At 42.7% G+C, this 27,717-nt stretch overlaps 2 protein-coding genes and 2 non-coding genes across 4 annotated transcripts in view; 1 reads left to right on the forward strand and 3 right to left on the reverse strand.

The window, feature by feature from the left end:
• The first annotated feature begins 13 nt into the window (after nucleotides 1–13).
• LOC145899792 (glycerol kinase-like) lies at nucleotides 14–6,313 on the forward strand. Its single transcript, XM_082988703.1, has 15 exons — nucleotides 14–120; nucleotides 435–508; nucleotides 859–965; nucleotides 1,033–1,110; nucleotides 1,235–1,314; nucleotides 1,550–1,687; nucleotides 2,042–2,221; nucleotides 2,292–2,327; nucleotides 2,418–2,490; nucleotides 2,724–2,842; nucleotides 3,101–3,179; nucleotides 3,403–3,584; nucleotides 3,959–4,103; nucleotides 4,529–4,666; nucleotides 4,979–6,313. Exons 1-15 carry the CDS (start codon nucleotides 64–66, stop codon nucleotides 5,176–5,178), a joined length of 1,686 nt encoding a protein of 561 aa, XP_082844829.1. The 5' UTR covers nucleotides 14–63; the 3' UTR covers nucleotides 5,179–6,313.
• A 168-nt stretch (nucleotides 6,314–6,481) lies between these two features.
• The window catches only part of LOC145899791 (protein FAM227B-like), a 38,689-nt gene continuing 17,453 nt past the window's right edge, over nucleotides 6,482–27,717 (reverse strand). Inside the window, exons 10-15 of the mRNA XM_082988702.1 lie at nucleotides 12,129–12,240; nucleotides 11,670–11,770; nucleotides 11,253–11,409; nucleotides 9,356–9,433; nucleotides 7,588–7,729; nucleotides 6,482–6,890 (exon numbers count right to left, since the gene is read on the reverse strand). Of these exons, the coding sequence (XP_082844828.1) occupies nucleotides 6,792–6,890; nucleotides 7,588–7,729; nucleotides 9,356–9,433; nucleotides 11,253–11,409; nucleotides 11,670–11,770; nucleotides 12,129–12,240 (689 nt within the window). The 3' untranslated portion in view covers nucleotides 6,482–6,791. The remainder of the gene's footprint in view (nucleotides 6,891–7,587; nucleotides 7,730–9,355; nucleotides 9,434–11,252; nucleotides 11,410–11,669; nucleotides 11,771–12,128; nucleotides 12,241–27,717) is intronic.
• Trnay-gua (transfer RNA tyrosine (anticodon GUA)) lies at nucleotides 7,966–8,056 on the reverse strand. The gene is given in 2 exon segments: nucleotides 7,966–8,001; nucleotides 8,020–8,056. It is a non-coding gene; the product is annotated as a tRNA-Tyr (tRNA).
• Nucleotides 8,669–8,760, reverse strand: Trnay-gua (transfer RNA tyrosine (anticodon GUA)). The gene is given in 2 exon segments: nucleotides 8,669–8,704; nucleotides 8,724–8,760. It is a non-coding gene; the product is annotated as a tRNA-Tyr (tRNA).

Genomic DNA, 27,717 nt, shown 5'->3' on the forward strand with positions numbered 1-27,717 from the left:
TTCTCCTCTGTTTAGGAAGTAGATAAATTACTTTAAAGATCCACTTGATGTGTATTTTATAAAATGGAAGATAATCTTGTTGGGGCAGTTGACCAGGGTACAAGCAGCACAAGATTTTTGGTAAATCGTGTATTTTTGTCTGTTTATGTCCCAGTTTTAAGACAATTATATTACTTAAAGTACACAGGATTGCATAAAAACTTCAGTAAGTTAAAGTTTGTATCATTATTTTGTTTTGTGGCAAAAAGTTAGGAAACTGTACCTGACATATTGTAATTTGGACTAATTTTAATACATACAAAAGTAATAAAAGTCTGAGGTACACACTGATAAGTGTTAATGCCATGTAGTTTGTCTTGCTGCATTCTTGTTGTTTTGTTGCATCGAACTGTTTTCTCGCAGTGTGAAATATATAACTGTTATTTGGTTTACAGGTATTCAACGCCAAAACAGCCGAGTTGTTAAGTTATCATCAAGTAGAAGTGACACAACTCTTTCCCAATGAAGGGTTAGTTAAGTAGACTGGCTGTTTCTTAAACCTTGTGTTGTCTGTTTTTGTTTTGTTGAACACTATGAAAGGAATAGTGAAATACATCATATTTCAAACTTATGACGTCATATTGTTGCTGGCCACAAAAGGGAATAAATATGGTTGACAAACATTGTATATTATTACGTCACTTCCTCCATGTAATCATGTTTAGAGTCTCATGTTTGTACTGTTACAAACGTCAGCCATAGTGTAAAAGTAGTATACCAAAACTATTAGTGACATGCGTTGCAGATGACATGACTAAAAATTTAATAAATAACATATTGGAAATAATTTTACTCATGGGTGATGCTGTTGTGTTTCAGATGGGTTGAAGAAGATCCCATTGAGATTCTACGGTCAGTTCATGAATGTATTGAAAAAACAACTCAAAACTTGTCAAAAATGAACATACCATTGTCATCAATTAAAGGTAAATCAATAATATTAGATAACAAGAAGCATGAAAGGATTTTAAAACAAACCAAACTTTTCTACAGCAATTGGGATTACAAACCAAAGAGAAACAACAGTCGTTTGGGACAAATCATCAGGACAGCCATTGCACAATGCCATAGGTACAAATAAAATGAAATTACTTTTATTTTACACGAGTTTACGCATGAACAATAGACACAAATCGTCTCGCGCATTTCATGATGCATATTTCATAAAAAAATCACAGCTGAAATTGTGTTTCAGTTTGGTGTGACAACAGAACACAATCAACAGTTGACCAGTTGATTGCAAAGACTCCCAACCAAAGCCAGGATTACTTGAAGGTTTGCTTCGTTCTTACCAGTAATCATTGTGGGTCTGTTCGTTTCTGACTCAGACAACTTATGATAGTTTTTTTTGTTTAATAAGGTCTCAGTGTGCAGCAAAATGTGTAGTATTGTAAAATTTTACTCGCGGTTGCAATGTACATTTTAGGTACAAACTAAAAAAGATACTTGTTACGCACATATTTTGATTTTGTGGAGTTAAATCGTTAGGATTGTTGTATTTTTGTGTCAGAAATACTGTGGTCTTCCCATCAGCACTTACTTCTCAGCAGTCAAACTGCGATGGTTGATGGACAACAGACCAGATGTCCGCAAGGCAATTGACGATGGATCTGCAATATTTGGAACAATAGATTCCTGGTTGCTCTGGGTAAGGCATTCTTAGTTGATTTGGTTTAAGATACTTGTTAGCAGCCCTAAAATTTAATGTTAATTTTGGTTTGTTTTTATATGTAAAAGTGGCCTTTCAAAACAAGATTCCAGTTCTTATTATCTTTAGTTATAAATGCCACAGAGCTCTAGAAATCTGCTAAAAAGAATGGTACTAATGCAAACAAGTTCCAAACACCAGCACTGAATATGAACATAGTGCAGTGTTTGAAACATTTGCATAAGTACCATTCTATCTCTCGATTCAAATTCTTGCCAGACACATTGCACACAACAAAGTTTACCTATATCTCTAATTGTGTGTACATATATTGTTATGTTTATCTTTGCAAAGAATCTGACAGGGGGAGCGAAGGGTGGTGGAAATCATGTAACTGATATCACTAACGCTTCACGTACAATGCTCTTTAACATCAGAACACAACAGTGGGATACCGAACTCCTAGACTTCTTCGGCATTCCGAAATCTGTTTTGCCCAAAGTGTGCAGCAGTGCGGAACATTACGGCGATATGGTATGTTTACTTCAAGCGGAAAATCCCTTTTATGGTTACCATCTAACAAGTGTTTTATTCAACGTTGCAGTGCGAAGGGGTTCTCAAGGGTGTTTCTCTATGCGGGGTAAGTTACGTGAATAGAAGCTTTCGGTCATGTATGTTGACATATGTAATAAGATGAACCTCAATCGACCGGTGTACGTTGGTGTTGTAGTGTTTGGGTGATCAGCACGCTGCTCTAGTTGGCCACATGTGTTTTGCGCCGGGAGATGCCAAGAACACGTATGGTAAGTTGTTATCTGGTCATCGTAACCTTTACCAGCAAGCTTGTGTTTGGTATCCGCTTGTAGACTCCACAGTGCGAGTGAGTTTTAAAATTTTGTTCAGTGATTACCAAAAAAGGTTGTTTTTTTATGAAAAATCCGTTTGTATGGGAAGAGATGTATGTGCGCTTTGATTAGTGGTACCCACAAGCCACAACCTTTAATTGAAAATTCAGCAAGAAAAACTTCACTTGCAGGCACTGGCTGCTTTTTGCTGCAAAACACTGGAAAGCGACCAATCCCTTCAAAACATGGTCTTTTGACCACTGTGGCGTACAAGCTTGGAAAGGATGAGCCCACTTACTACGCTCTAGAGGTACTGACCTATGTGATACATAAGTGTGTGTTCTGTGTTGTGTTATTCAGGTTGTATGCAGTCGCGTCGGACGATTCGTAAAAAGATGCCTGTTCCGAACAGCCATAGCAACTCGTGCGAGCCATAAAAGTTCGATTCGCTTTGGCTTAATATTATCTTCTACCTTTTATTATAAAATATATCATTGATAACGAATTAAAGTGACGTCATACTTGCACCATTGTTACGATTGTATTAAGCCCTTTGTTTTCATTGCAGGGCTCGATAGCTGTGGCTGGAGGTTTAGTTCGCTGGTTGCGAGATAACCTTGGAATCATCAAAGAGAGTGCAGATATCGGTAAAATAGTTTAATAATACCCACACGCCCGTTTCCAATGGTCAGCTTTCATATGGTAATCGCAAAATGTTTATACGTGACGCAATCGCGATCGGCTTTACTTTTAAGGATTCTCGTTCTGGTGTCAATTAACTATTCAGTTCGACTATGGCTTGCTCAACGGACACGCGAATTTATAGACCATAGAAGTAATATAAAAATTTATTTTGCAATCCATTTCCAGAGGAACTTGCGAGCAGCGCTGGAGGTTCTGGTGAAGTCGTCTTTGTTCCCGCGTTCTCCGGACTTTACGCCCCCTACTGGCGAGCAGATGCTCGTGGAACCGTGTGTGGAATTACGCAGTGGACAACCAAAGCTCATATCGCCTACGCTGCACTCGAAGCGGTTTGCTTTCAAACCAGAGAGGTGAGCTCTTGTGGATGGGTATAAAAGGGATCCCCGTGCACTTTTAAGACACTTTATGTAAACACCTACAGGCTTTTAAAGGATTGGATTTGAATGTGTACGTCAGTAAGGATTTTTTTTATCAGAAATAAAGTGGTTTAGTTTTTTTTTATGCATGAACAATTGTAATCAGTGTTGCTTGGCAACGCAGTGTACCAGGGGTTGGCAACATTTTACAGCTCACAGATCGGTTTGGCAAAGGCGTTATTTTAACGGACAGGCCTTTATAGTATGGCAGATAAACTATCGTATAATATTCACCCACTCAACACACAACAAGCCAATAATCGTATTCGTTTGAAGCAGGATCCAACCCCATAATTCCCTTTTCTCAGATAATCGAATCCATGCGACAAGACGCGCGTGACGTAGCTGAAGAGGGTAAGTCCCCTATAGCGGGAACGTTGCAAGTTGACGGAGGAATGACGAACAATAAACTGCTGATGCAACTGCAAGCAAACATACTGGGGTGTACTGTGTGTAAGTTGTTCTCAACCATCACTGGTCGAACACGTGTTTTCGGTATGCAGTAATATCGCACAGGTGTATTCGATAACCTGCTGACGGCATGTTTTAAAAAAGTTCATAGATTGATTAATTGTAGGTTCAAACAAGGCCATTCTGCTATTTAAAATCATAGGAGGTTGTTTTGGTTCAATGTAAAAATATTTATATTTTCTGTTTGTGTTTTCTTTGTACTGCCGCTCCTATGGTGTTTATGTGAAATCGAAACATAATCGAAATGATTTCTATACAGACACAGATTGACAGAAATGCAACTAAACAAGCGAAAGAAAACGTTTTTAAGTCACATTAAAAAATTTTTAAATTCACGTTTATAAAAACTAAAGCAAAATGGGTTTTTGCCTCCTGGAATATAACTTATAAATTGTGTTTTGGTGCAGTGAAACCTTCCATGCCAGAATCAACAGCACTTGGAGCTGCGATGGCCGCCGGTAAAGCTTGTGGTGTTTGGAGTCTGAAGCCAGACGACCTCACTAGTGTGACATTCGAACGATTCGAGCCCACAGTATCCGAAGACCGTGAGTAGAATGTTGGATGAACTTAGTTACAAACTTTTGTTTTTGTGCTGTGTGTGTTTTTGAAACATTTTTTACACTGCGTGTTAGAAAACAGCTTGGAATCAAAATGTGTTGCTGATCGATTGTGCTTCAAGCATGTTTACATTTTGTTTCGAAAGGAGAATAATGAGTACAATTGGAATTAAAAAGCTAATGACATTGTACAGACGCTTTACAATCATTCCTAATTAACTCCGGCATTCTGGCCTCAGTCTTGCATTGGTGAAACCCAACTCCGGCCAGTTTAAAAAAAAACTCATGTCTTTGTCGCAGAAATATCGTCACATTACGCCAAGTGGAAGCTGGCTGTGCAAAAATCCATGGGCTGGCATTACACAGAGGGTACTGAACCCACATCCACAGGTACAAGTTCTGGTGATGTAAACAATATGCGCTATCTGTATTCTGCCACCGCCTACCTCATGTCTACATTCCTCTTGCTAGCCTACGCACAAGTGACGTCAGGTCACTGACGTCATTTTGGCAATGCTTTGCGCCACCAAGTGGCTGCAGGTTGAATAATTCAACTGCGTATGCGCTCAAAGCAAAAGTGTGTTGGTGTTCTGTCGTATTGTTTACGCGTGTGTATCAAGTGTTAAACGACCTATACAGTGTTTTTAAACGTTGGGAGAATGTCGACACGTGGTTTAATGTAGCACTATCAAACTTTCAGACATGTATTGTACATCGACGTTCGTTCAGTTCATCACAAACCAACGTAGGCTTACATTAAATGCAACTATCTTATCTTTTGGGTTAGAAATTAAGAAGTTGCTCAACTGTTATTGCAATTTTAACGAATTCGTTATACACACTTTGTTTTGCTTTTATATGTGTTGACAGACTGACGCCCGTGGGCGCTACAGAGCACTGGGTGACAATCTCATGGGTGAAAATATTGCCTTACAGCTTACTCAAAATAGCTAGTTAATCAATCGCACACCAACTAATCGCAAAAATTGCATGAATAATTTTAATTCTCCACATGGCTGGCCAATCTAATCAGTCCTTTAGTGTCGTAGAGTTGGTTGAAAAATGGGATAAATTTGTTCCCCTGTGTAATGCATAGTAAATCTCAATTGTAAAATTATGTTCTTTGAACTTGCGGTTAACAGCCCATACAAGGTTGAATTCACTTGTTGCACCCAAATGCTCAATCCAATTTGCATGACGCAAAAACAACGAGTGTTTTTCTGTATTTCGGCAATTGCAAACGCTTTAGTGTACATTTACCGCGAGACCAAAGCACCATATGTGCCACACTCATATTAACAACAAGTGTCGAAAAGTATTGCAACTTTTGCTGAGAGCAATTGATAATCAATACCATTTTATTTTCATCCAAATCCTCATCTTCATACGCATGATTTATCTACGTTTTTTGTCGATTGTGATGTTTCGTCAAGTTGTCGGTAAGCATGCAGATCACACAACTAATTTGCCGACATTTTAACCTTTCAAACCAGCTACTTGTGCTTCCTTTGCCGCCGAAACCACATCCAAGTCATTTCCAACAAAGTAGAGCAAACCTACCTCTTGTGACGTCATACTGCTAAAGGTGTTTACCGTGTTTTTTTATTTTTTCGCTTTAATAAACCAACATGCTAATTTGCATCCAAGTGTCACTGGCTGCTGTTTTGGTGTTTACGGGATCTTTTCGTTCCATTCCTATTTTGCACTCTTGCAAGTTTGGTTTTTATGCAAGTCAGGGTTCTTCAGTCGTCATTCAGTCAAAAAGGCTCGGGAGACCACACGCAATTTCAATCCGAAAGATTGGCGTCAAAATGCACAACTTCGAAATTATATAAATTCTTTTTGTTTGTTTTATTGCTGGAAATTCCATACCACGTGGAGCCATTGCATTTTTTTTTACAAAAACGCAATCTTGGCAACTTTCTGGATGTTCATATTTAGTTTTTTCCCACAATACTGGGGTACGAAATATTTTGACCCGTTTACAGCCAGGTGGTTTTCGCCCTGTTGCGAGATTTTTATATTCCGGTTCACGGCATAAAAACAAACAATTGAACGGACACAGTGAAGACAACAAAGACAGTTACAATGAAGAAATTACACAGATTGTTTATCAGAGCTTGTCGTTGTCATCTTTTAATAGGTCGGTGTGTTTGCTTATGGGGGTATTCCCTCCTCCGTAGTTTGCAGGTCGGTGAATCCCCCTTTCCAACTAAAAAAAATGAAACAAAACGTTTTGAAGGAAAGAATGTACAAATAAAAAGAAAAACTGAGTCCAGTGCATGGGAGAGTGGAATCACATCGGTAGAAATAACGTAATATGATTCGATTAGAGCAGTTGTAATCAAACGTTTTTGGATCACGGCACACCTGTTTATGATTTTTTTTACACAACACATGTCGAAGTTTTTTTGCCAACTATTGTCAATTAGTAAAACTTTCGACAGCAGATTCCGGAACACAGTTTGAAAAATCATGAATTATAGAATGAGAAAGTGGGGGAAAAACACATTTCTTAAAAAAATGCTGAATATGCTTTACATCAAGCATCTGATTTCACCGAAAAAGGAGTAAGCGAAATATACATGTTGCACAATACAATTGTGGTATATATCATGAAGCAACAGGGCTCAGATTGAAGTCAGCAGATTTATTTGTAAAAAAATCGATTTCGCTTATGTAAGCATCGTCAGTTTCTTTTTCAAATAGAAACAATTGTGGTATTGATTATATATAAGTGCTGTGACGAGGGGGGATGGTGCTATCAGTAACTGGGTGTCTTTGGCGATAGAATAGGTTGTTCTCTATTATTTTAAGCTGTAACATCTCTGCATTTCGTGAATTAACATAGAAGTGCTGCTGTTGGCGTTATAAGCAATTTATCCCTATTAAAGTAAACACAAATCTACCGCTTGGTCGAGAACTTTATCGCTGCGAAGTTTGATTTCTAGAGGATCTGTGAGGGATTCTTGAAGTTTTTGGATTTCGCGAACTGCCTGTTTCTTCGCTTTGCGTAATTTGACAACATCTGCTTCCAAGTTCTCCATTGACCTTAAACGACAGAGACGTTGAAAATGGTCAAAATTTCGAATGGGCAGTATTAATAAATCTATTGACTGTGAATTTAAAAACAATCGAGTTACGTCATTCAAACTTACTAAACTCTCAATGTTCTAAACGATCCAAAGGATATATTCCTACCATTAGGCTCAAACAAAACTACCATAAGACATTGATGCACTCGCATGATGATAGTGCAAAACATGCGATTCAATCGAAAAAAGAAGTCCTTCGAACCGGATTTGAACCAGTGACCTATGGATTTCTGAGGTTCGCAACCACTACAGTCCACCGCTCTACCAACTGAGCTATCGAAGGGACAAGGATTATCAGCTACAAAGCAGTAGGAGTTTTCCAACACCACCCGTACGCCATATGCTTAAGCTAGTTTGCTCTGCAATTATTTCGAGTGCACTTCACAGGATCACGGCATATGTTAAGAGGAATAACTTCGAAGCGCGGCATTACTTCCTGTTCCTGCTGTTGGATGGATGCTGGTCACTCACATTACCCACTTTGTTGCCGAGAAATAACAAAAAACGTGAATAAAAAACCAATCCTATACTCGTTTGATGCATAATGTGTTTTTGCATTTTTATTTGTTGACTCATGGAACCAAGCAGAGGGTCGGGGGTCGAGGCAAGTCGGCCAGGAGCCTAACGATCTATAACCGTATTGTCTCCCGCCAGCGCTGTTCAAACTCGATCAGGTGTGTCTTCGCTTGCCTAATGCGTTGAGAATATTTTACCATTGTTAAATATTAACATATTGACGGCGATAATCCGCTACGATATGTGCTACACTCCACTTGTTTAACTACCTACCGATCGTCGCTCGACTTTTAAATGTAAACATGAGAAGTTTACACAAGAAACATGTACACGTGGTGACTGAAGTGCACAGCATACAGTGGGAACGAAAGAAAAAAAATCCTTCGAACCGGATTTGAACCAGTGACCTATGGATTTCTGAGGCATTGCAACCACTACAGTCCACCGCTCTACCAACTGAGCTATCGAAGGGACAAGGATTAGTAGCTGCAATGCAGTAGGAGTTTTCCAACACCACCCGTACGCCATATGCTTAAGTTAGTTTACTCTCCAACTATACCGAGTGCACTTCACAGAATCATGGCGTATGTTAAGAGGGATAACTTCGATGCGCTATATTGCATCCTGTTCTTGTCGCGCCACATGCGTATATATTGGATGTGGCATCAGTAAATCGACAAACAAAATATCAATATTAACTTATCGTGAGTAAGGGATTACTTAAGTAATAAACGTGTCTGATCATGAACCAACCGCCAATGCTTCAGGACTTTTCTGTTCGTTGGTAAAAACCTATTTTCGCCCATATGGGGGTTCACATCACACCAAACAGCAAAATACCAGAAAACAGCAATGAATTATTTGTAAACCCGCCCCAAAAGTCAACAATCCCGGTGCACAAAATAGACCAATGCTATAATTACCTCACACCGCACCCCAATACAAATCATCGCCACGAAAGCATCCCCATTTCGGGGATCAGAATTTTTCCCGCAAAAGACCAGAGCACATATGGGCCTCTAATTACCGCACGGCGCGCGCACTCAATAGCATTTAACTTATATACCTTTCTCGCTGGGAGTGGAGGGCACGGACCGTCTTCTTTGATTTAGCGATCACGTCTTGGAAGGTCATGCCAGGAGCTGTGCTCGCACGCGATGCAGACGAAGCAAGTCAAGGAAACTGGATTTGAAGCACGTGACCCGACGTCGAGTCTTGGATTATTTACGTGCCCGAGACCGAAACCACGTGACCGACCACGAGATGTCATTATATCGCACATGGAGAAAAGGCCTACATGGTGGTGGAAAGGGCATCGCCAGTAATTTTAACGGATTTCAGGAGAAAGTGGGTGGCGTGAGTTATTGTCCGCATCGGGTCGGCGCCCAGTGGTCGGTATTTTACATCTCTGAGCGCATTGATCTCATTGTGTGAAGTCACTCGCCGATCCGCCCACATCATCTGCAGGTGTCTATTTTTACGGCCAAGAATAGCTTTGACCCCGTATTTGGAATTTTAAAGTAATATATTGACATCCGCTACACCTGAGAGATATTTTTCGATGACATCATTATGTCACAACATACAACGGACATCAAAATAACAAAATATATATTTGGTAAATTAAAATTTATATTCCAGTATATATGTCTATGAGAATTATGTTGTTTTTGTGTAAAACAAACTTTGCTGTCGGTTATTTATGTTTTTGGACGCATTTTGTGGCAATTAGACAACATATCGAAAATAAGTTTTAGTTTGATGTATAATCCCACAGGAAAGCAGCAGATCACAATAGTAAATGGTTGGGAATACTTCCATTCAAATAAAATGTTCATACTTGAATTTGCAATACAGCCTGTGTGTCATGTTACGGTGTTCGTATAGAAAACAAGCAATAAAAAATACGTCCGGTAGGTATTAAAATATTTCCAACACGCTATTCATCAAATGACAAATGTTACCGTGGACTAGTTGAAAGACCAACAATGCCGAAAGGTCATTTCCAGCCTAAAACTGGGTGTTCAATCACACAAGTGTCCCACTTTCGGTCGCCCGCCCGGCTCGCGAAACCTCGGGCTTATCTGCTAAGCCTGCAAATCGCGTGCACTTGACTACTGGGGCAGGGCGCGGCCAGGATCGATCGGCTCGGCAAAATCCGACTCCGCCCTGTAGCCCTAATCTGCTAGGTACCGCGGATCAGCAGAGGTGTTGGTCGTAACATGAACTACGTGAATTTGGCACCATTCGCTGCAACCAAATTACGGAAACGCGAGGCTGTTTGGGGGCGATACCGCGCTCCAAATGACCGCCAATAGACCAGCGGGGTGTTTGGGCGAGTTATTAACGGCTAAAAAGGTGGAGCAGCCGGCAAAATGCTTGCGAAGTTTTCCGGTGGTGAACTGCCGCGTCTAAGATGAGCAATATGTCGGGTTCGGAAATGGATCGACGGTAATCACTAGAAGGGTATCAATTGGGCGAGCCTATCCATAAAGTTAAGATTGATGGCATGAGGTTTACGACGATGGAGTGTCTGTGTATATGTGAAGGATTACGGAGTGTTGTGTGTTGTGCCCGAGTCATAAGTCCGGGCCGCATTGGCGCCAAACTCGATATCAAACAGACTAAGTAGCAATGGATGGGCGGATGGCAACATTTTGGCATTTGATGTGGCTTGCTTTATATGCAATAACGTTGCACTGTATAAATGCAAGCAAAAATGGTTTTGATTTAATTGGTCTTAAAATAAAACAATTGGCGTCGGAGGACTGAAATTATGATAAAAATCATCATAATAAAAAAAAAACTGTTGTCTTACTTCGGCATGCACGTATTTTTAAGCTGTTTGATGACATTCTTAGAGAACAAGCAACCGATTCAATTAGCTTATTGCTGGCTTTTATCCTTAAAGCAGCCATTGCCTCCTTTTAACAAAAATCCATTACGAACAAATTAAAGGATATGGTTGCTGGAGGACTTCTGTTCGCCTCATGCTCTTTCCGGGAACTTCTTTGTCTCTGAGTTGGCGGATGTAAAGGTGGTGAGCCACCAAAGGACTCCGGCCTCCAAGATTGAAAAGAACGCGCTCGTAATCAGGACCCGGCCCAGCCTGAGCAGAGTCTAAAAGTAAAAGGAAACTTTTTACCTCACAACAGATACAACAGGTCCTATATGGGTTGCTTTATTCTCAGTAATTAAACAGCATTTGTTTGTAATTGGCTTCTTGTAATAGAGTACAGCAAATTGTTGCAAAAATTACGAAACAGATTCACAAGAATGATTTACAGTATGGCCTGTGTTACAATTCTAAACTCGTCTGAATCTGTGTTACATCAAAAAAGCCAAGTGGTTACTACGCCTTAGCCAGCGTAAAGAAATACCTTTCATCGAACTCGAACGGCGCTGACGATTGGACAACCTTGCTGTGGATCGGTATTGGCTGTCTTGTCGTGACTCCGGTTCTCCGCTCGATTTGATCGGCCTAAAATTTGTTGTTATTTTTTTGTAAACTTGCAGAAATTGATTTTTTATTCACGTATTTGTTATTCTGCGACAACAAATAATGTTGGCGAAATACAAATAATCAGAGAACTGCCGACAGATGTGTACACTATCTCGACCTGTAAGGACTTATCATCAGTGAAGCTAGTGATTGTGGCACTATCGTTTAAACTAGCAGGTACCCAGATTTTGTGTACCTTTCGGTCAACGTCGATCCGTTATGGCTTTCCGCAAATATACAAATAACCTGTATCTATTAACCAATACAGTACAAATACAGTAAAAAGTGCGTGATATCCTTGAATTAACACTACTTTAAACACTTTAAGCAAGCTTACTGTGTTGCACCCTCGTCGTCGATGACCGCGATCTTAATTTCGGGTAAATCGTCACCGCCACCAGTGGGCGCTACACTCGCATCTGGAAGAATTTCTTCGAGGTCAAAGGTCACTGCAAAGCAAGTAAAAAGCAAGGGTAATGTTAGCGTTCATGATGTAATATTTTTAAGAGTAAATACACAGCCAGAGAATTTTTCATAAAAAAAACAACTATACGTGGCAAGCAAAATTTGTACGATCAATATTTTACTACATTGACAGAATGATAATAAAATTTGCAAACACGTCGCTTTGTTTGATGAACTAGGTTGTAGTTTTCAACAAAGAACTAATGTATGATAAATAGAATCAAGGAATTTAAAGTTCTACCATGCGCCGGACTAATTACGGATAAAATTTTCACCATTTAAATATATTTTTCCAAACAGGTTTAATTGAATGAAGTAAAGCAATCGAGGCTGTCGATGGCATTACCACAGTTTTAGCTTTAATTCAGTGTTGAACGCTGCGATTGGCAGAAATCTGGGACAATCCCGGCTTAGGGATTTTCGGATTGCGCAACAAGAGGGTCACATTTGATTTGAGCTAAAGATAGCACCGAGCCATGACACGTTACATGAAGTTTCAGAACTGGTGCTGGGGATATCGGTAGTTGCATAAGAGTGGCAGCGAAGCGTGACCAGCAGGACACGGGACCATTACGTAACGCCCCACTATGATGGCCTTTGCACGCGTATGGTGAAACAATACACGCAGGGCATAACACAAAAGAGGATTCGATACGTTTGCAATTAACTATATGCAAGGACCAGAAGCACATAACTTAAATGGATTAAAACTTAAAACTAAAGTTAATTTTTTCTTCATTTTTTTTAAGTATTAGCTGGACTGAACCAAATGATTGCACTAAAAACAACATTGATGCAGGTGCTTATACCCATATTTACATTACATTATAAAGTTGTATGTAGCCTATACTGTTATACACTCAGCAGACACGTTTTGATATTTCGTCCACAAGAAAATACCCCCGATAGATGGATCTTGCTATGCAGAAAGTAGCATAAGGTTTTGTAAATCCCTTTTAATGCATGGATCCTGTTCCGCGGGCACTTTTCCGTGGCATTGTGCATTTTCGGCGAATAACAAGCGATTCACGACCACTTTTGTTTTGGCGATAGAACGTAATGCTGAATCGAAGCTATTACGGGATTAGGTTCGGTGCAGTACAAAGCGATGGCGGGACCCACAGTGGGTCGCCAAAAGCCAAACGGGAAGAGAACACCACTGACACAACGACGATGACGTGCCCCACCGATTTGGAAGATGATGAAGTCGATTGCAATGTTCGGCGAGGCGAAAAATGTTGTTTACAGCAAAGGATGGGCGACAATGCTGCTATTGTGGACGACTTGTGGCAAGTAGCAACAACTCTACTCTTAGAACAAACATCGGGATTCGGACGGGTGGTAAATGTCAATGGGGCAAGAACGGGTTAGCTAGAAATCCCGACCGGCTTCGTTGTTTAGTCCCGGCCTCAGGTTGCTTAAATTAGTTTCGACAGCACACAAACAGGCGTAGATATTGTCTGGGGCGGGTTGGGCGCCCGGCCAAGTAAAGGATCGGTAGACGGATGGACGGCAAATCCAGGGATCAGTGTAGATTTGATTGATTGGTTGACATTTCACTTCATTCAAGCACTTTTCCGTAAAGCCCCCTATTACCGTGTGGAAAATTGCCTGGGCGACACTTGGATCCATAAGCATGCCGCGAACTTGAAGGGGACAATGGGAAGCCCGCAGAAGTTGCCAAAGGCACCGGACATCACGAAGGGACAACAAATCAAAGCGACAAAGCCCGGCAGCTGCGTTCACACGCACTGTCACTTTTGATTGACAGCGGATCGCGCTAAGGCAAAGGTGTCGCGGGCCACGACCGCTGTTACAAGATAAGCCGCCGGCATCCGCAAATTGGCGCGTTACACCACCAAAGCACGCCCAGCAGTTGCAGTCAGAGGACAAAGCGACCGATCACCAGGATCAGGGCTTAAAGATGCCCCACCTCAGTGGGACAATTCCCAATGACCCCAGTGGGTGCCAATTCGGATACATCCCAATGGCGAGTATGAATCTTTTCCGCGTGTCGGAATTTGACTGATGGTCGGTAAGTGGCGATTTTCCCACAGACAAGCAGCCGCCGCACCTTGCCTTCCTAATTGCCCCAAATTTAGGAACATTACGCTATATTGTCCTGCCCGTAGGAGATTGCCGGTGATGCACATGACACGGGATTTCGCCGCTGCTCGAGCTGAAACGAGCCTGAATCATTTTGACACGACCTACTTTAACGCGACGGTGTTCTGAATGCAAATTTGCTGCAAAGAAATTTGCGTCCGAGCGACTCCTTTAAATTACGTTACATTTTCCTGCCATATAGTGGCTACATCTTCGTTGACAATCTCTCCCCACAGATTTGCCTAATTTGCGAGTTCGGTGGCCGCAGGGTCAAATTTGCGAGGGTCGTGCGGGTAGTCTGGGTTTCCCTTGTGACTGTCTAAGTATACCGTTGGCGGAAAGACAATTTCCTCGAAAACATTTTGCATTTGAGTTTTATTTGTATTTTACCAGTGTACAGGACGGGGAGTGGCCGGAGTTACTCGAGGTTAAACGGTGTGCCATCCTAGATCGGACTTACACGAAATCTGAAATATACATTTATTATTGATTTGCGAAAAAAGTGGTCATTAAGCATTCTTGACGGTCAACCCAGCCATAGGTGTTGCACAGGAGTTAAATAGGGAATTTTCCGTAAACTTGAAAACATATTCTGATGTTATGGACACAACTAACGGATTTGCTCATAATTCTGAGAATATTCTGCTGCGACGCAGAAGTATTTCATGCTTTCGCATGATAAAGCAGAACCGAAAATCTATTCTGATTCAATGAAAATATTTGGTGGGAACTTTCACATAAGCTCATAACAATTAACCTTTTACTATATTTTCGTTAGATTCTTGTTAGAGAGGCGGATTTGGATTCTGTGCATGCAGCAATCATTGACACCGACGTTCGACTGATGGTGACAAAATTCAGAGAAAAATTTGCAACCTTAATGTTGGCTGTATCAATGGTAATCAATCAACATTCAATCCGACGCTTGCTTTCAACCGCAAACCGTACCGAGACATTAACTCCCATCAATGCGAGAGAGGTGCGGGTGTGCGTTCTACGACACCCAGGCCTCCGGGACTGCTCTTGTCGGTGGTCCAAATGACGCACTTTAACTGATTGGGTTACAACCGCCTGGGAAACTGGCTTCGCGTCGGCGTTTATGTCACAAACGACCACAGATCCCTTTGCTTGTTGGCGAAACTTTTGCGGGAGTATATGAGAAAAGTGGCTGCAAATGGGATGATTAGGTACAAGGTGGGTTCCCAGGACGATAATGCTCAAACATTGTTTGTAATTGCTGCAAACAGCGTTGGTTGACGGTGGTTAGGTTCTTTATTCACTTTGTGCAAAACGTTGGTTTTCTGTAAACGCTTAGTGGGGACACGTCGTAATATAATACAAGATTCTCCCCTTTATAAGCTCTACCAAGGAAAAGTTTAGGACAGAAAGTTACCGCGACAAAGAACAGCGGAGTCAAAAACTGTGGGGTTTTTCGTCTTGCTTCACAAACACCGCAACCAACCCACCAATTTATTGCACAACTTTGACAATAATCAAACAATTTCAACAACATCACTTTAATACAGCAAGTCATTATTCAGTATGGCAATATGGGGCTCGCTTGCCTAATATTAATAGGAGCAAAAACCTCAACTACTGTTTGCTATCGCCATGTCTTCCATCTTCGTTCATCGGGTGCACAGCAAGCCGCCGACAAGCCAGTGCACTGATTACCTTCGTTAACTCGAGCACGATGCAATCAAGGGTCAAAGAGCTGGAACGGGGTTATCCATATCAGTTGCCCGCCTGCAATCCATGCAGTAAAGCACACTCGAGTATATTTGCGAATTTTGTGAAGGTGGTTCGTATGCACCAGGCTGCGCAATGCAGAATCCCCCGCACATTCAAGGCCTTTCGATCAGTGCAGGCGATTCGTCTTGCCTCGTGTCATCTGCGCCCCACATGGCAATGCGCGGAGTAAGGGGGCAGGTCGTGACGTAAGCAGCCGGACGCTGTTGAGTGATGGTGTTTTAGCGTTGACGCAAAAACAGGCCGCGTTGCCCCCTGGGTCGCCCACGCTATAACAACAGCGGACAGCGATTGGGACCGAGAAAGTGTCGATGAGGCCACGGGTTCCACCGCCCATCAATCGGCGCTCATTACCGGTAAGCGCTCAAGATGGGTGCGGCAGGAACGCTGGAATCCCGTCTCTTCGATATTGGACCAATCTGTTATGGCCCGACCCGTGACACCGGTCATCAGGGCCCCATTGGGTTTGTTGCTTTAGTCTGGCCCCACCTATGTGCCCCAGTTGCCCCATCGGGCACCAAAGCCAACACAATAAGGTCGCCATAATGGACGGACGTCGGGGAAGTCCCCGCTTCGTGGTGGCGTGGTCTTGGAAAAGGAGGGGGTTCGGTGTTTTATGATCAGTTCCGGTTGTCAGGATGATTTGTAACTGTCATGACTGGAAACCGTGTGGCATTAGCTCAGTCTGCCATTTTGCCAAATCGGAAAGTCACGTGTTCATACTAATTTTGAAACTCGTAAACTTTTTTTCAATGTGGAACTTATTTTAGTAATTAGATAATTACAAATGCTAGGAGCTGTACTTGACGAATGAAACCCAGCATTTGTTTTTACTTTGAACCAAGCATGCAATTTTATTACCATAAAACTGCGTGCGTTCAAAATTTTGTTCACTGCAAATATATGAAAACGCGCAGAAAACGAATTAGAATGAAATGAGAAAGACGTCGTCAAACCCAATTCACAGTTTTACTGGCAGGATGCTTTGAACACCCGCGGCATTCAAAAAGTAGGCACCACCGCCACCACGATTTTCCAGAAACTTGGCGTTGCCTGTAGCCAATCCTATCGTACGATTGACGCGCGTACCAGTACATCCAGGCAATTAAATCCATCAGTTCCAACCACAAAGACTTTGGCAACGTTCCTCATTCACAGATTGTGGTTATTCGACAGTGACAAGGCAAAATTTTGAATGCCTACCTTTGTGTGTAATTACGCCGGCGACCACTGGACGGGCGTAATGATTCTTTTACCGCACTTTGCCAAGGGGTAATAGTAAAATTACTATGGGAAGGAGGAATTAGTCGCCTTGCTCGCGTGTGTAGGGGCTTGGCTGGCAATTTGCACTCCACCAATCGCCTTTCCGCAAATTATCGGGCCCTAAATCACTTGAGTTTATGTTTCGCTTTTTGTGCCGGCAACGAAACCGTTCAGGAAAGAGTTGGAAGAAACGGTTAAATACATGTATACTCAAATATGTTATAATTTGAAACGATTATCAACCTACAACCTTTAATTGGTGCGCTGTTGTGATATAGATAAAAATTCAGCACTTTTATTAATTATGACACAATTCTCCCAAGCAAGAATGGGATAACATTTTTAGAAAAAAAATATAGAGAAATAAAAAAGATTTGCATTAAAAGCTCTGAGGAAGTCATAAAAGCAAAGAAACGTATATTGTACACAAAAATTAAAAATCAATAAAACATTGTGTTTTATGAATTAAGACTAAATAAAACGCAGAAGAGCGCCGTTTTTATGTTCAGTTATTTTGCTTAGCGTACTGTTAGACAAAACTTTTTGCTATTTTTGTTGGAGTTGTATATATATTTGAAACAAAATATGGTTTGTATATGTTTTAAAACAAATGGAAAGATATTTTCAGTCGTATTTCAAGACTCTCAAAGCCTTCATAGAAGTTTTCGTGTGAAACGGAAAAGTTTGGAAATGTGTGGTAAAATTAAGCGGTAAAGTCAAACTTCTCATATTAACATTAACTCATGCCATAGAATTTTGTTCGGCTCCATGGAATGCTGCATTCAAGAAACAATAAACGCATTTCCGCGCTATGCAAAGTTTGCAGAGATTGCAGACGACGATGGGCCAAAAATGGGTTACTTGCGGTAATAATACACAGCCGGTTGACGACTTTCCAGCATGCGTATATGTCTCACCCCGGGAACAATTTCTGCGCTCGTTGTACTTTCGGAGACGTGCTGCATGTTTTCACTTTAAAGTTTAAACTTTATTTCCAATGTATGTCGCCATGTTGTCACTGCCAACAATCGCATTTCGCAGATTAGGTTAGGCAAAAACCGCAGCGGCCTCCTCAGGTACGTTTCCGCAGCCTCGAGACCCGCGCGGAACAGGTGTCTCGTGTTGCTGTTTCATACACTCGCCCCCGAAATTGCCTTTCCCACAAACCAAATGCACTGTTTTGGAGACAGATTTGATTAGTGCAGCCACTCCTAAAATTGGGACTCCTACGTAAAAACTACGTGGAAGACATCGCATTGGAAAGGAGAGCAAAGTCGTTATCGTCTCCCTTGGTTCTGCCCCACTGTTTACAGTGTGCACATTTAGCTGAGCGACACTTCACTGCAAGCGGCTGCTAGCCAATGATACCACAGGTGTCCCAGATAGGCACCAGGCATGTCCGTGAGGCACATTAGCTCAAATCACAACACAGTTTGTCGGCTTTTCCGGCCAACTACGCGTAAGGGATCACTGCAAAAGAGGACCAAATCAAAGTGCAAATAGCAGCGTCTCCGGTTTCGCCAGCACAATAAAGCCGCGTCTGTGGAGTGGGAAAAGTAAAAGCTTTTGCTTACGTTATGCCGAGTTAACACACAAACAAGCAAACAATCCTCAAGACCGCTGCAGACACTATCCGGTTTCGCTTGGAATGGAGAAACTCCCTGTGACGTAGGCTAAGCCTTAATGCTGGGAAAGGGCGTCTATTGTGTCCGAGCGGGCATGTTAAACTCACCTGTAATTTGAGAGCACAACTAATCGCTGTGGTGCGTTCTGGACGCGCTTACGTCATACTGTTGTCAGTTTCGCACCGTGATCGAACACACAAGAAGATGAGCAGGCGGGTGATAACGGATTAAAGCGTTTCACCACCTGACAGGGAAACAATCGGAACCTTTGCGAAGTAACCTGGACCCGATGGCGTTAATTAATTCCGGTAAGTGGTTACATAAACAACACGGGTTAAGCGTAATGGGCGCTCTTGTTTATCCCCAGCACAAGGCGTTAATACGAAATGACATTGCAAGTGTCGCCACTTTTGGCTTCTTGCGTCAGGCTGATGGACTGGCCTGAGTCACGTGTTCAGAACAATACCGAACGATATATTGATGAAACAAACGACAGCCAACAAACCGCAGCAATTTAATCCACACAACAGTTGCAAAGTGAAGTCGCGCGTCATCACGAACGCATTAATAAATATCATTAGCCGGCAAACGCCCTTTGTGATGTCATAGGTCACGTGAGGGTCGCGATCGGCGGTTTTGAAAACACGCAACTTACGCGGATAATGAGCTTCCATGCGACACATCGAAAAACGTCAGCCGATGCTGGTCTGTGCTTACATTATACACGATGAGTCCATTAACAGGGTTAATGGCAAGTGCTGGAGCGGTATTTTCTATTCAATTTCTATTTTTTGAAAATTTATTAGGTGCTTTCATTTTTAACTGTTTGTAAACAAATATCCACGAAGACTATTTCGACGTTGACAGTCATTTTTTTTTCAGAAATATTGCATTATTTTTTTGGAATGTAATATTCCTGAAATCATGAAATAACATATGTGGCCGCCGAGTAAAGCCTTCCCATCGACCCTGCGTGAGCATGCAATAGTATTTTCGTTGTTTCGGATTTATTTCTTTATATTGCACAATAATTTGTTTGGTTTTGCTTACATATTTACAGCAATGTGATGAACTTCAAACTTCATTTCTATTCCCTTTTTCCTAGTGTTTTTCTTACGTTTTTCTTGCGTTTTTCTTGCGTTTTTAGTGTTTATGCGCGTGATGCTTCACTGTTGACATAACCCTGAGGAAGTCTCGCCGGATGGCAGACGAAACGTTGGTTTCAAATAAAACTTTAGAAACTTAAGTGCCAGAAGAACAATTCTGATTAATTCAAACTTCAAGTTTACAAACTCGATCTCGTGGCGAAAATGACTCCATGAAAAGTTGACGTGGTTTGAGAAAACGAATATCTTTTGGGAAAATACCGTGTAACAAAATGTTTCGGTAAAATAAATTCTATAAGTCACAAGTTGCACAACCAAAGTTTTCCACCTTTTTCTCACCTAACGACCCGTCTTTGAAATGAGACGGAAGTAGACATAGAACTTGATGGATCGTGTTTGTACAAACGGAGGAGTTTTTTTTCTCACCAGCGAAACCCTTGCTGAAAGCACAGAACATCATAAATCGAAATCTCGCAAACCGGACACTTTGGGAACTGCGTTGTTTGCCTTTCAGCCTTTGTAAAAACGGGACCACCGGCGTGCAATGGCAGTGAAGCAAGACCGTGGGTAAGAGCGTCCCCACGTGTTTGCCAGACTGCAAAAATGAAGCCCCCTAATCCCCCTTCTCGCTATAGCCCCACAGCGGGCCGTTGACGAGGCTGTTTGTTTTCGTTTGCGTAAACAATGGTCGCGTCGGAAGACAGCTTGAGCTGCGGTGAACCACGGGGATCCGCATGGATGCCACTGCTGACGGCTTGAAAGCGTTCGCCGCGCGACGTCCAGCATAAAGGTGGAGAATCTGTTGCGCGCGGTCGCGACTGAAGATGCTATAACGGCTCTATGGTGAGTAAAGCCAGCATGACACATAAGGGGTTTAGGGATTGCCGTGATTGGATGATGAGCTTGTTTATCAACAGTTTTCCAGGTAAATGTGTTGTCCCTGTGCGAAAGGAAAAACATGTTTTGGCGGTGACGCAAAAGCTATACATTCGTTTGATCTTTAACGCTAACCGTAACAAGCCGGCTGGAATCGAAAACAAGAATTTAAGTTCAAATCTTTGACTGAGTCACAAAAAAAGGAAAAAAGGAAATTCCAGAAAATTTGTAGATATCACAAAAAGTAAAACCTTTGCATGTTGCAGCAAAAACTCTGTCGACATTGCTTAAACTTAGGGGTTAACGTTTCAACATCCCTTAGGGTTCATGGTGGGGATTTCATCACATGTACTGCGGGTGATGGAATCTTGCCCTAACAACACCGCAATACAACCTCTGCCAACTCGGGTTACGCCATCAGTTTCTCCGAGTTGATGCCTCTCACTGTCTGCGCGTAATGCACCACGGAACAGCTAGTCTTGCACAGGTCGCCACGCGTGGGCGGGCACGCGGTGATGATGAGCGTCTGCAAGGATTCTTCTCTCTAAAGTTTCCGATTAAGACCCAGTCGGCGGCCAGTCATGGGCTTGTCGACCACGTCGCAGGTTGCACAACCTTTGGACGGTTCCTGACACCCGGGGACACACGCAGCCTTTGTTTGAGCGCGATCAGGCGCGACGGACCCCGTAGAATTGAAGGAAGGAACTCTTTCCGACGCTGAAGGCTTTCGGCGCCCAATTTTGCAGAGTTTTTTGCACGTCACATCACTATTTATAGTACTGATTTCTCTACATTTTGAGCAACAACAGAAAATGCGACGGCTTGTGTCAACTTGCGGCTTCATCGCCGCCTCTTAAGAGCAGGATCGGTTTACGCAAAGTATCAAATCCCTTTTCGGAGCGGCTGTTAACGGCCCGAGCTGTCAGTTCCCTCACAATGGGGAAGTTTACTTAACGCCGCCTATGTTGTTGTCGCTGGGCAAGCCAGACGCCCACGGGTTGGAGGCGGGTTCAAGTTTTTGGGAGATAAAAATAAACAGATGGCGATTTGGGTGGAGGATTTCTTCCTGATCCTTAGCGGAAGCGTATGGCCCATGTCCGCGGAAGGATGTTAGCTACGATTACTGTCACCGTTTAAACACCGCTCCAGTGGTATTCTTTAATGGTTCCGCATATAGTTCGTCGTGTGAAAGAGCTGCAACGATGGGGTCTTTGTACTACGTGTAATCATACATAGCGTTTGCGTCAAACGCAGTTAAAGACACTCCTAGAATTCCGATAGGCCTCACAGCTCAAATATTCGGTATGTATGTGGTTCAAACCACAAAAAAACTTTGTTTTGGAATCCCTTTAAATTGCAACTTGAATTCATAGCGTTCTTACGTCAACGAGGCGAAACAAGGTTGGGGTAATACAGTTACCACCCGTTAAATTGCCATGCTACAGCAGCAGCAACAAGCGAAGTAAACGTAGCATAAGCAGACCACAAACTGCGTGATTGCTGACTCGAACCCGCAGAAATTACGAACCGATGGGAACTGTGAAACCGATGCAACGGAATGCGTATTTCTTGACGCTTTATGTTTATACGACCTTTCAGACAATCCAGGGTAATTTCACGAAGCCTGTAGTTTGCTGCGCGGTTTGGGGCAATAAGCAATCTGCGTGGCTTAGCAGTTAGTTTGCGGCCGGCGCGGGTTCGTCGGTAACAACAAGTTCACCTGCACAGTGTTGCGACTCGGAAGAAATATAAGCCAGGGTATTGAGTTCAGGTCTGGATGTTTACGGCAAAAGCACATTTGATTTCCCTCTTTGGCAACAGGCGTGTTACAACCCTGTATTCAACACTTACGGTGACGGGTGTGACATTTCAGACGAAGATGCTCGCATTCTCAGTTACTAAAACCATGCGGAAGGTCACAGAGAGCCGAGGAATCGGGGTTAAGTCCTCGGGGTCTATACGATAATCAAGGTACCCGTGGTGCGAACGCGATATCACGTATTCACACTGGATTTAGCACAAGGTGCCAACTGCAATATTCCCCGTGACGCAAGTTGCAAATCTTCTGACATTTGCTCAAACATTGCTTACAACGCGCGTGTGTGGGAAGGTGCATTAATCTAAACTGTAGGATGACGAGTAAAACTATTCAAAAAACACACAACTTAGGCCTGTACATATGTATATATTTAGATTGTCTTCATTGTTATTGGCCGAAAAAGAGGTCAGAGCACGCATAAAATTTCAGTAGCCGGTTACGACGGTTCATAGGTAGTATGATGTCACGTTGTTTAAGGGATTAGGAGTCATTACGCATATCACTTACACCGACGTAGCAAACAAGGCCGCTCTGGCCTGCAGGCGCACCCCCACGCTTGCGCTCAAAAGGGAAGGCGCGTTGGTAATGGTGTTATGTTAGGACATTATAGTTGAAACCGCGATAGGCCGCTGTTCGGGCGATTAACTAAACCAACTGCCCACGCCCTGGAATTCGTTCGTTTGACGCAAGAGCCGCACGTTGCACCGTCCCCGGGCAAGAAAATTGGGGACAATTGTTCCCGGCGCCGTCATCGGTGCGGGGTAAGGCCGCCGTACGATACGAAGTTTAACTCAACGAAATTGGCAATGCCAGGCTCCATCTATAGAAATTTGTTACAATATGCATTTTTTGCAAAAAGTGGTCATGTTGAACAGCGTTGCTATTGTGTTATTTTTTGTATTACTATCCTTGGGATAAAAATAGAAGAGTTTTGTGACAAATTTATCCTCAGAATAGGTTGGTGTGGATGTCGGTTCCAGGAATAAATTTCTAATTCAGATGCAACATGGGAAGAAAACAACGCCTGCGTGCCGTGCGTGCCGTGATAAGCAAATGTGAGTATGTATATATATCCACCAAACCAGCGCGATACCATCCAGTTGATTTCGCTGGGCAAATTTACGTGGAAATGTGCACCGCAGATGGAAGTCACTAACTTATATAGGCGAATCCACACCCATAAGCATAATAATTACCAAATTACAATCCTTATCTCAGGGCCACATGTTAGACTCCAGGAGGAATATCTTAGACTTATAGTATACACGGTGGCACGATTACCCGTGACAGGCCTCAATTATCAACTATATCAGGAGTCCTCTCAGAGCGCGCACATTGCTGTCCCGACCGCGTTGTGAGTTCGTTTCGCCATCAGAGGATGCGGACTTTGGCCCGGTTGAAACACAAGTAGCGAGAGGTGGAGTTGGGATACCGGCGAATTAAACCTGGCGAGACTTGATCTTTACGCGGGCAACGTTATGTGATTTAAACTATTGTTATTTTGTGGGTTACTCACCGATGGAGTATGATAAAGGGTTTACAGTGGCTGGTTTACACGAATGTATGACTGATATTACACTGGAGTAAATTTGGGGTGCCGGTGGTCCATATGGCGGGGATCGCAAAATCTCGATGACTCAAACCAAATTTAAACACATTTCTATTATTTGGAAGATATAAGATCCTAAATACAAATACACGACTGGAATACCAGAAGCCAAATCATGAGCAACTCATGTTTTCTTTATTCCTTGGACGATAGGACAAGTATATGCTTTACAATCTCAAATATTACATTTTTTCCAAATGATTAACCCTAACCATGTAACACTATCGACAAACGGACTTATTTTTAGAAACAGCACCAGCCTAATGGTGTCAATTCCAAACCACGAACCTAAGAAAATGGTGGTAAACAAGAGGTGGCGGTGTCACTTAGGAACCCAGCGATTCGGACATTTTCTCACACGCCCCAGTCCAGTAGGTCGGCAGGCATTGGCGTGTGTAATGTTTAATGCGTGCTCCCGTGACTAGCCAGGGCTTTGATTACTCGAGATAGCAGGTAGCGTGCAGTGAAGGCGTGGATATGTGCGACTTGCCGGCTCCGGTACAAACAGAATGGCATGTGTGCAACGCATATTTCTCCTTGTCATTGGCTTAGCACGCAATCCCCGACCCCGCACGACAGGTACTTGGACCGCAATGCCCTTCGACTGGTGGCAAGGCGGTCACGAGTTCAAATCCCACCGACGGTATATGGTCACGGTCACATCGTTTGACAAGGTATCGTTTTATCATGGTTTGTTTAAGCGACTCTTTAACCTGGTTTTGGTTTTGCGTTGCAGCACTAAATATCCCTAATACTGAAATCATTGATATAACCAGAACAGTGCGCTGTTTGTATTGACAGTGTACAAAGACGCCCAATTGGCGATGCTGATTCAAGCCGAGTCCTACTAATTTTCCACAAAGCAGAATTTTTCAATCAACAACAATTGCGGTTCCAAGTTTTGCAATGCAAACGCTTTTGTTTTACTCTACAGGATATTAATCACTACAACACTTTGCGGACTTTACATAACATGTTCTCCATTTTAAGTAAATTTTCCATTTTGTTTTAAATAAAAACAAAACGCATGGTGTTGGTACTAACGTTGATACCAAACAGAATCCCAGGCCAAAAGGCGTTGCCTAAAGACAGACGCTGGTGCGCTTTACCAGTATGCTGTGACATTAGTTTTACCGTGGATTCCCCCAAGATACGATCTATCCCAGAACAAGTGCGACTTATATCTGAAACTCTGGCTGAACTGAACATCGATCTGCACAGACGGATAACGTCCATTTGCAGCAATGCAGGCATTGCGTTACCAGTACCGCGCACGAACTTCCAAATTCAGTGGTTTGACAATTGTGCGGTGACTACGTCGCGTGCGACTGATCGTTCTGTCCAAGACGTATTAGAGCAACTTAACACTTATTTGGGGGCAGTGGTTCTGTGGTACACAGCTCTCCTGTTTTCGGCGACGATTTTTGCACAGCCTTTTTTGTATTGTTTGTTCGCTGTAGTCGTTTCCTAAAACCTTTTTTGGCAAAAGTGAAACGGATTTTTTTTTAGGTTTCAAACTTTTTAATTTTTTCGAGAACTTTACATTTGAGTTAACCCATACTTATTTTTTATTGATAACTGACGTTTAGCAAAAAAATCCTTTTTAAATTTTGCAAATATTGACCAAACAACAGACAGAAACTCAAAACAGACAGCAACCGATACAGTTGGTGTTTTTACCGGAATTTCAAAAAAACTCGTTATTGATCGGCTGCACCTGGTGTTAAATAAACCAGTCCGGACATGCGACCAGACAATTTCCACGAAACCAGAAAAGCCACTCAGACGGCGCGATACCAGGTATCCCAAACCTGCGCCAACATTTCTTACATCTTTGTGGTCGCTTCGGTTGTAGACTTACTGCGGCTTACTTACCATAAACCGAGGCGACCACTTCCGGCAGTAATTGACTGCGGTCTAACGGAAATAGGCATTGGGTTCAAAACTGAAGATGGATGCTTCTTAATTTCCCACACATCAATAATGCCAAGACAAAACATGATACGGTCTCTATATAAGGAGTAACAGCCCAGCGCCAAATCTCGTATTTTCGGAGATTGACCGCGAGAGTTTTATTTGAGCTCTGTATTTTGCAGGAACGCGTTGCAACGCGCGGCGATTATCAGCTAACGACAATACCGCAACCTTGGTGGCTCACTTAGCTCTTAAACGCCACAAAAGAGTCTCGAGGACTTTCGATTGCTCCAACACAGCTTTGTCTTCCGCGCAGAAAGTGACGGTGGAACATTCTGGAAGGTTGGACTACATATTTGGTCGGCACATAAAAGGTCACCCGCGAACTACAACTATAGCCGCCCTAATTAAACCAACCTCTCCGAACACTGCCAAGTGAATAATTAGCCCCTTAATGCCTTAGTTTTAAAGTTATTATCGGCGCAGGGGTGGGCGAAAACGCTAATATAGGCATTATTTTTATAGCAAAGGCGATTGGCGTACTTAACACGCATATAGAAACGAAAACAAGCCGATTTAGGTGGGCAATTACAACCGCTGATTCTTCAGAACCGCCGTTGATCACAGAGCTCAGGACGAAACTTGAACAAATATAGAAAATTTTATTAGGGGGCTGGGGGACTTTGATGGGACGGGGTCATTATATTAGGCGATAAGTTTTTTTTTACTTTTAGAATATTAAATATTTCCATAGGTAATTTCCAATTATCATCCACGGGCATGCTTTCTCTGAGGCGTTTCGTGTATATGTCATCGATTGAAACCAATGAGTAATTGTGTATCTTGATAAAATAACAGGTTTCCATTCCCTTAGCCTGGTGCCTATTGTCGTGGTGCAAACATTTCATTAAAAGTTTTTATCGAAAAGTATTTGATGGTCGCAAAAAATTACAGGGGCACGTAAATACATGGTATTTTGCGGTGGGCGAATAAAAACAAGAGACCTTGTCGCGGTCGCAGCGGGCAATAGACAAAACGCCGCCAGCTGTTCGCGTGTTTCTGCGAATGCAGAAAAATAAACCGCCCGTCGCACAGCGCAAGCGGGCAACCGCGTCGCCAAATTTCGCTTTGTCCAACTACGCACACACATCAATGCTTATTTACATTTTCACGGTTCGGGCAAATTGCTGCTACAGGTGCAAATCACAGGACCCGAGCGGGGATAATCGTCCTCGCGGCCTGTTGAAGCCCAGACGGTGGCCGTTTCTACTTCTCCGCGTCGAATATACACAATACCGTTCAGTGGTGCGGCCCTACTACGAAGCACTGGCCAGTGACCGCAAATTGGACGTGTTTTGGCGCGATTGGCGGCCCACCACAAGCTTGTAAGACAG

Source organism: Ascidia mentula, chromosome 4 (genome assembly GCF_947561715.1).
Source record: "Ascidia mentula chromosome 4, kaAscMent1.1, whole genome shotgun sequence".
Classification (NCBI taxonomy): domain Eukaryota; kingdom Metazoa; phylum Chordata; class Ascidiacea; order Phlebobranchia; family Ascidiidae; genus Ascidia; species Ascidia mentula.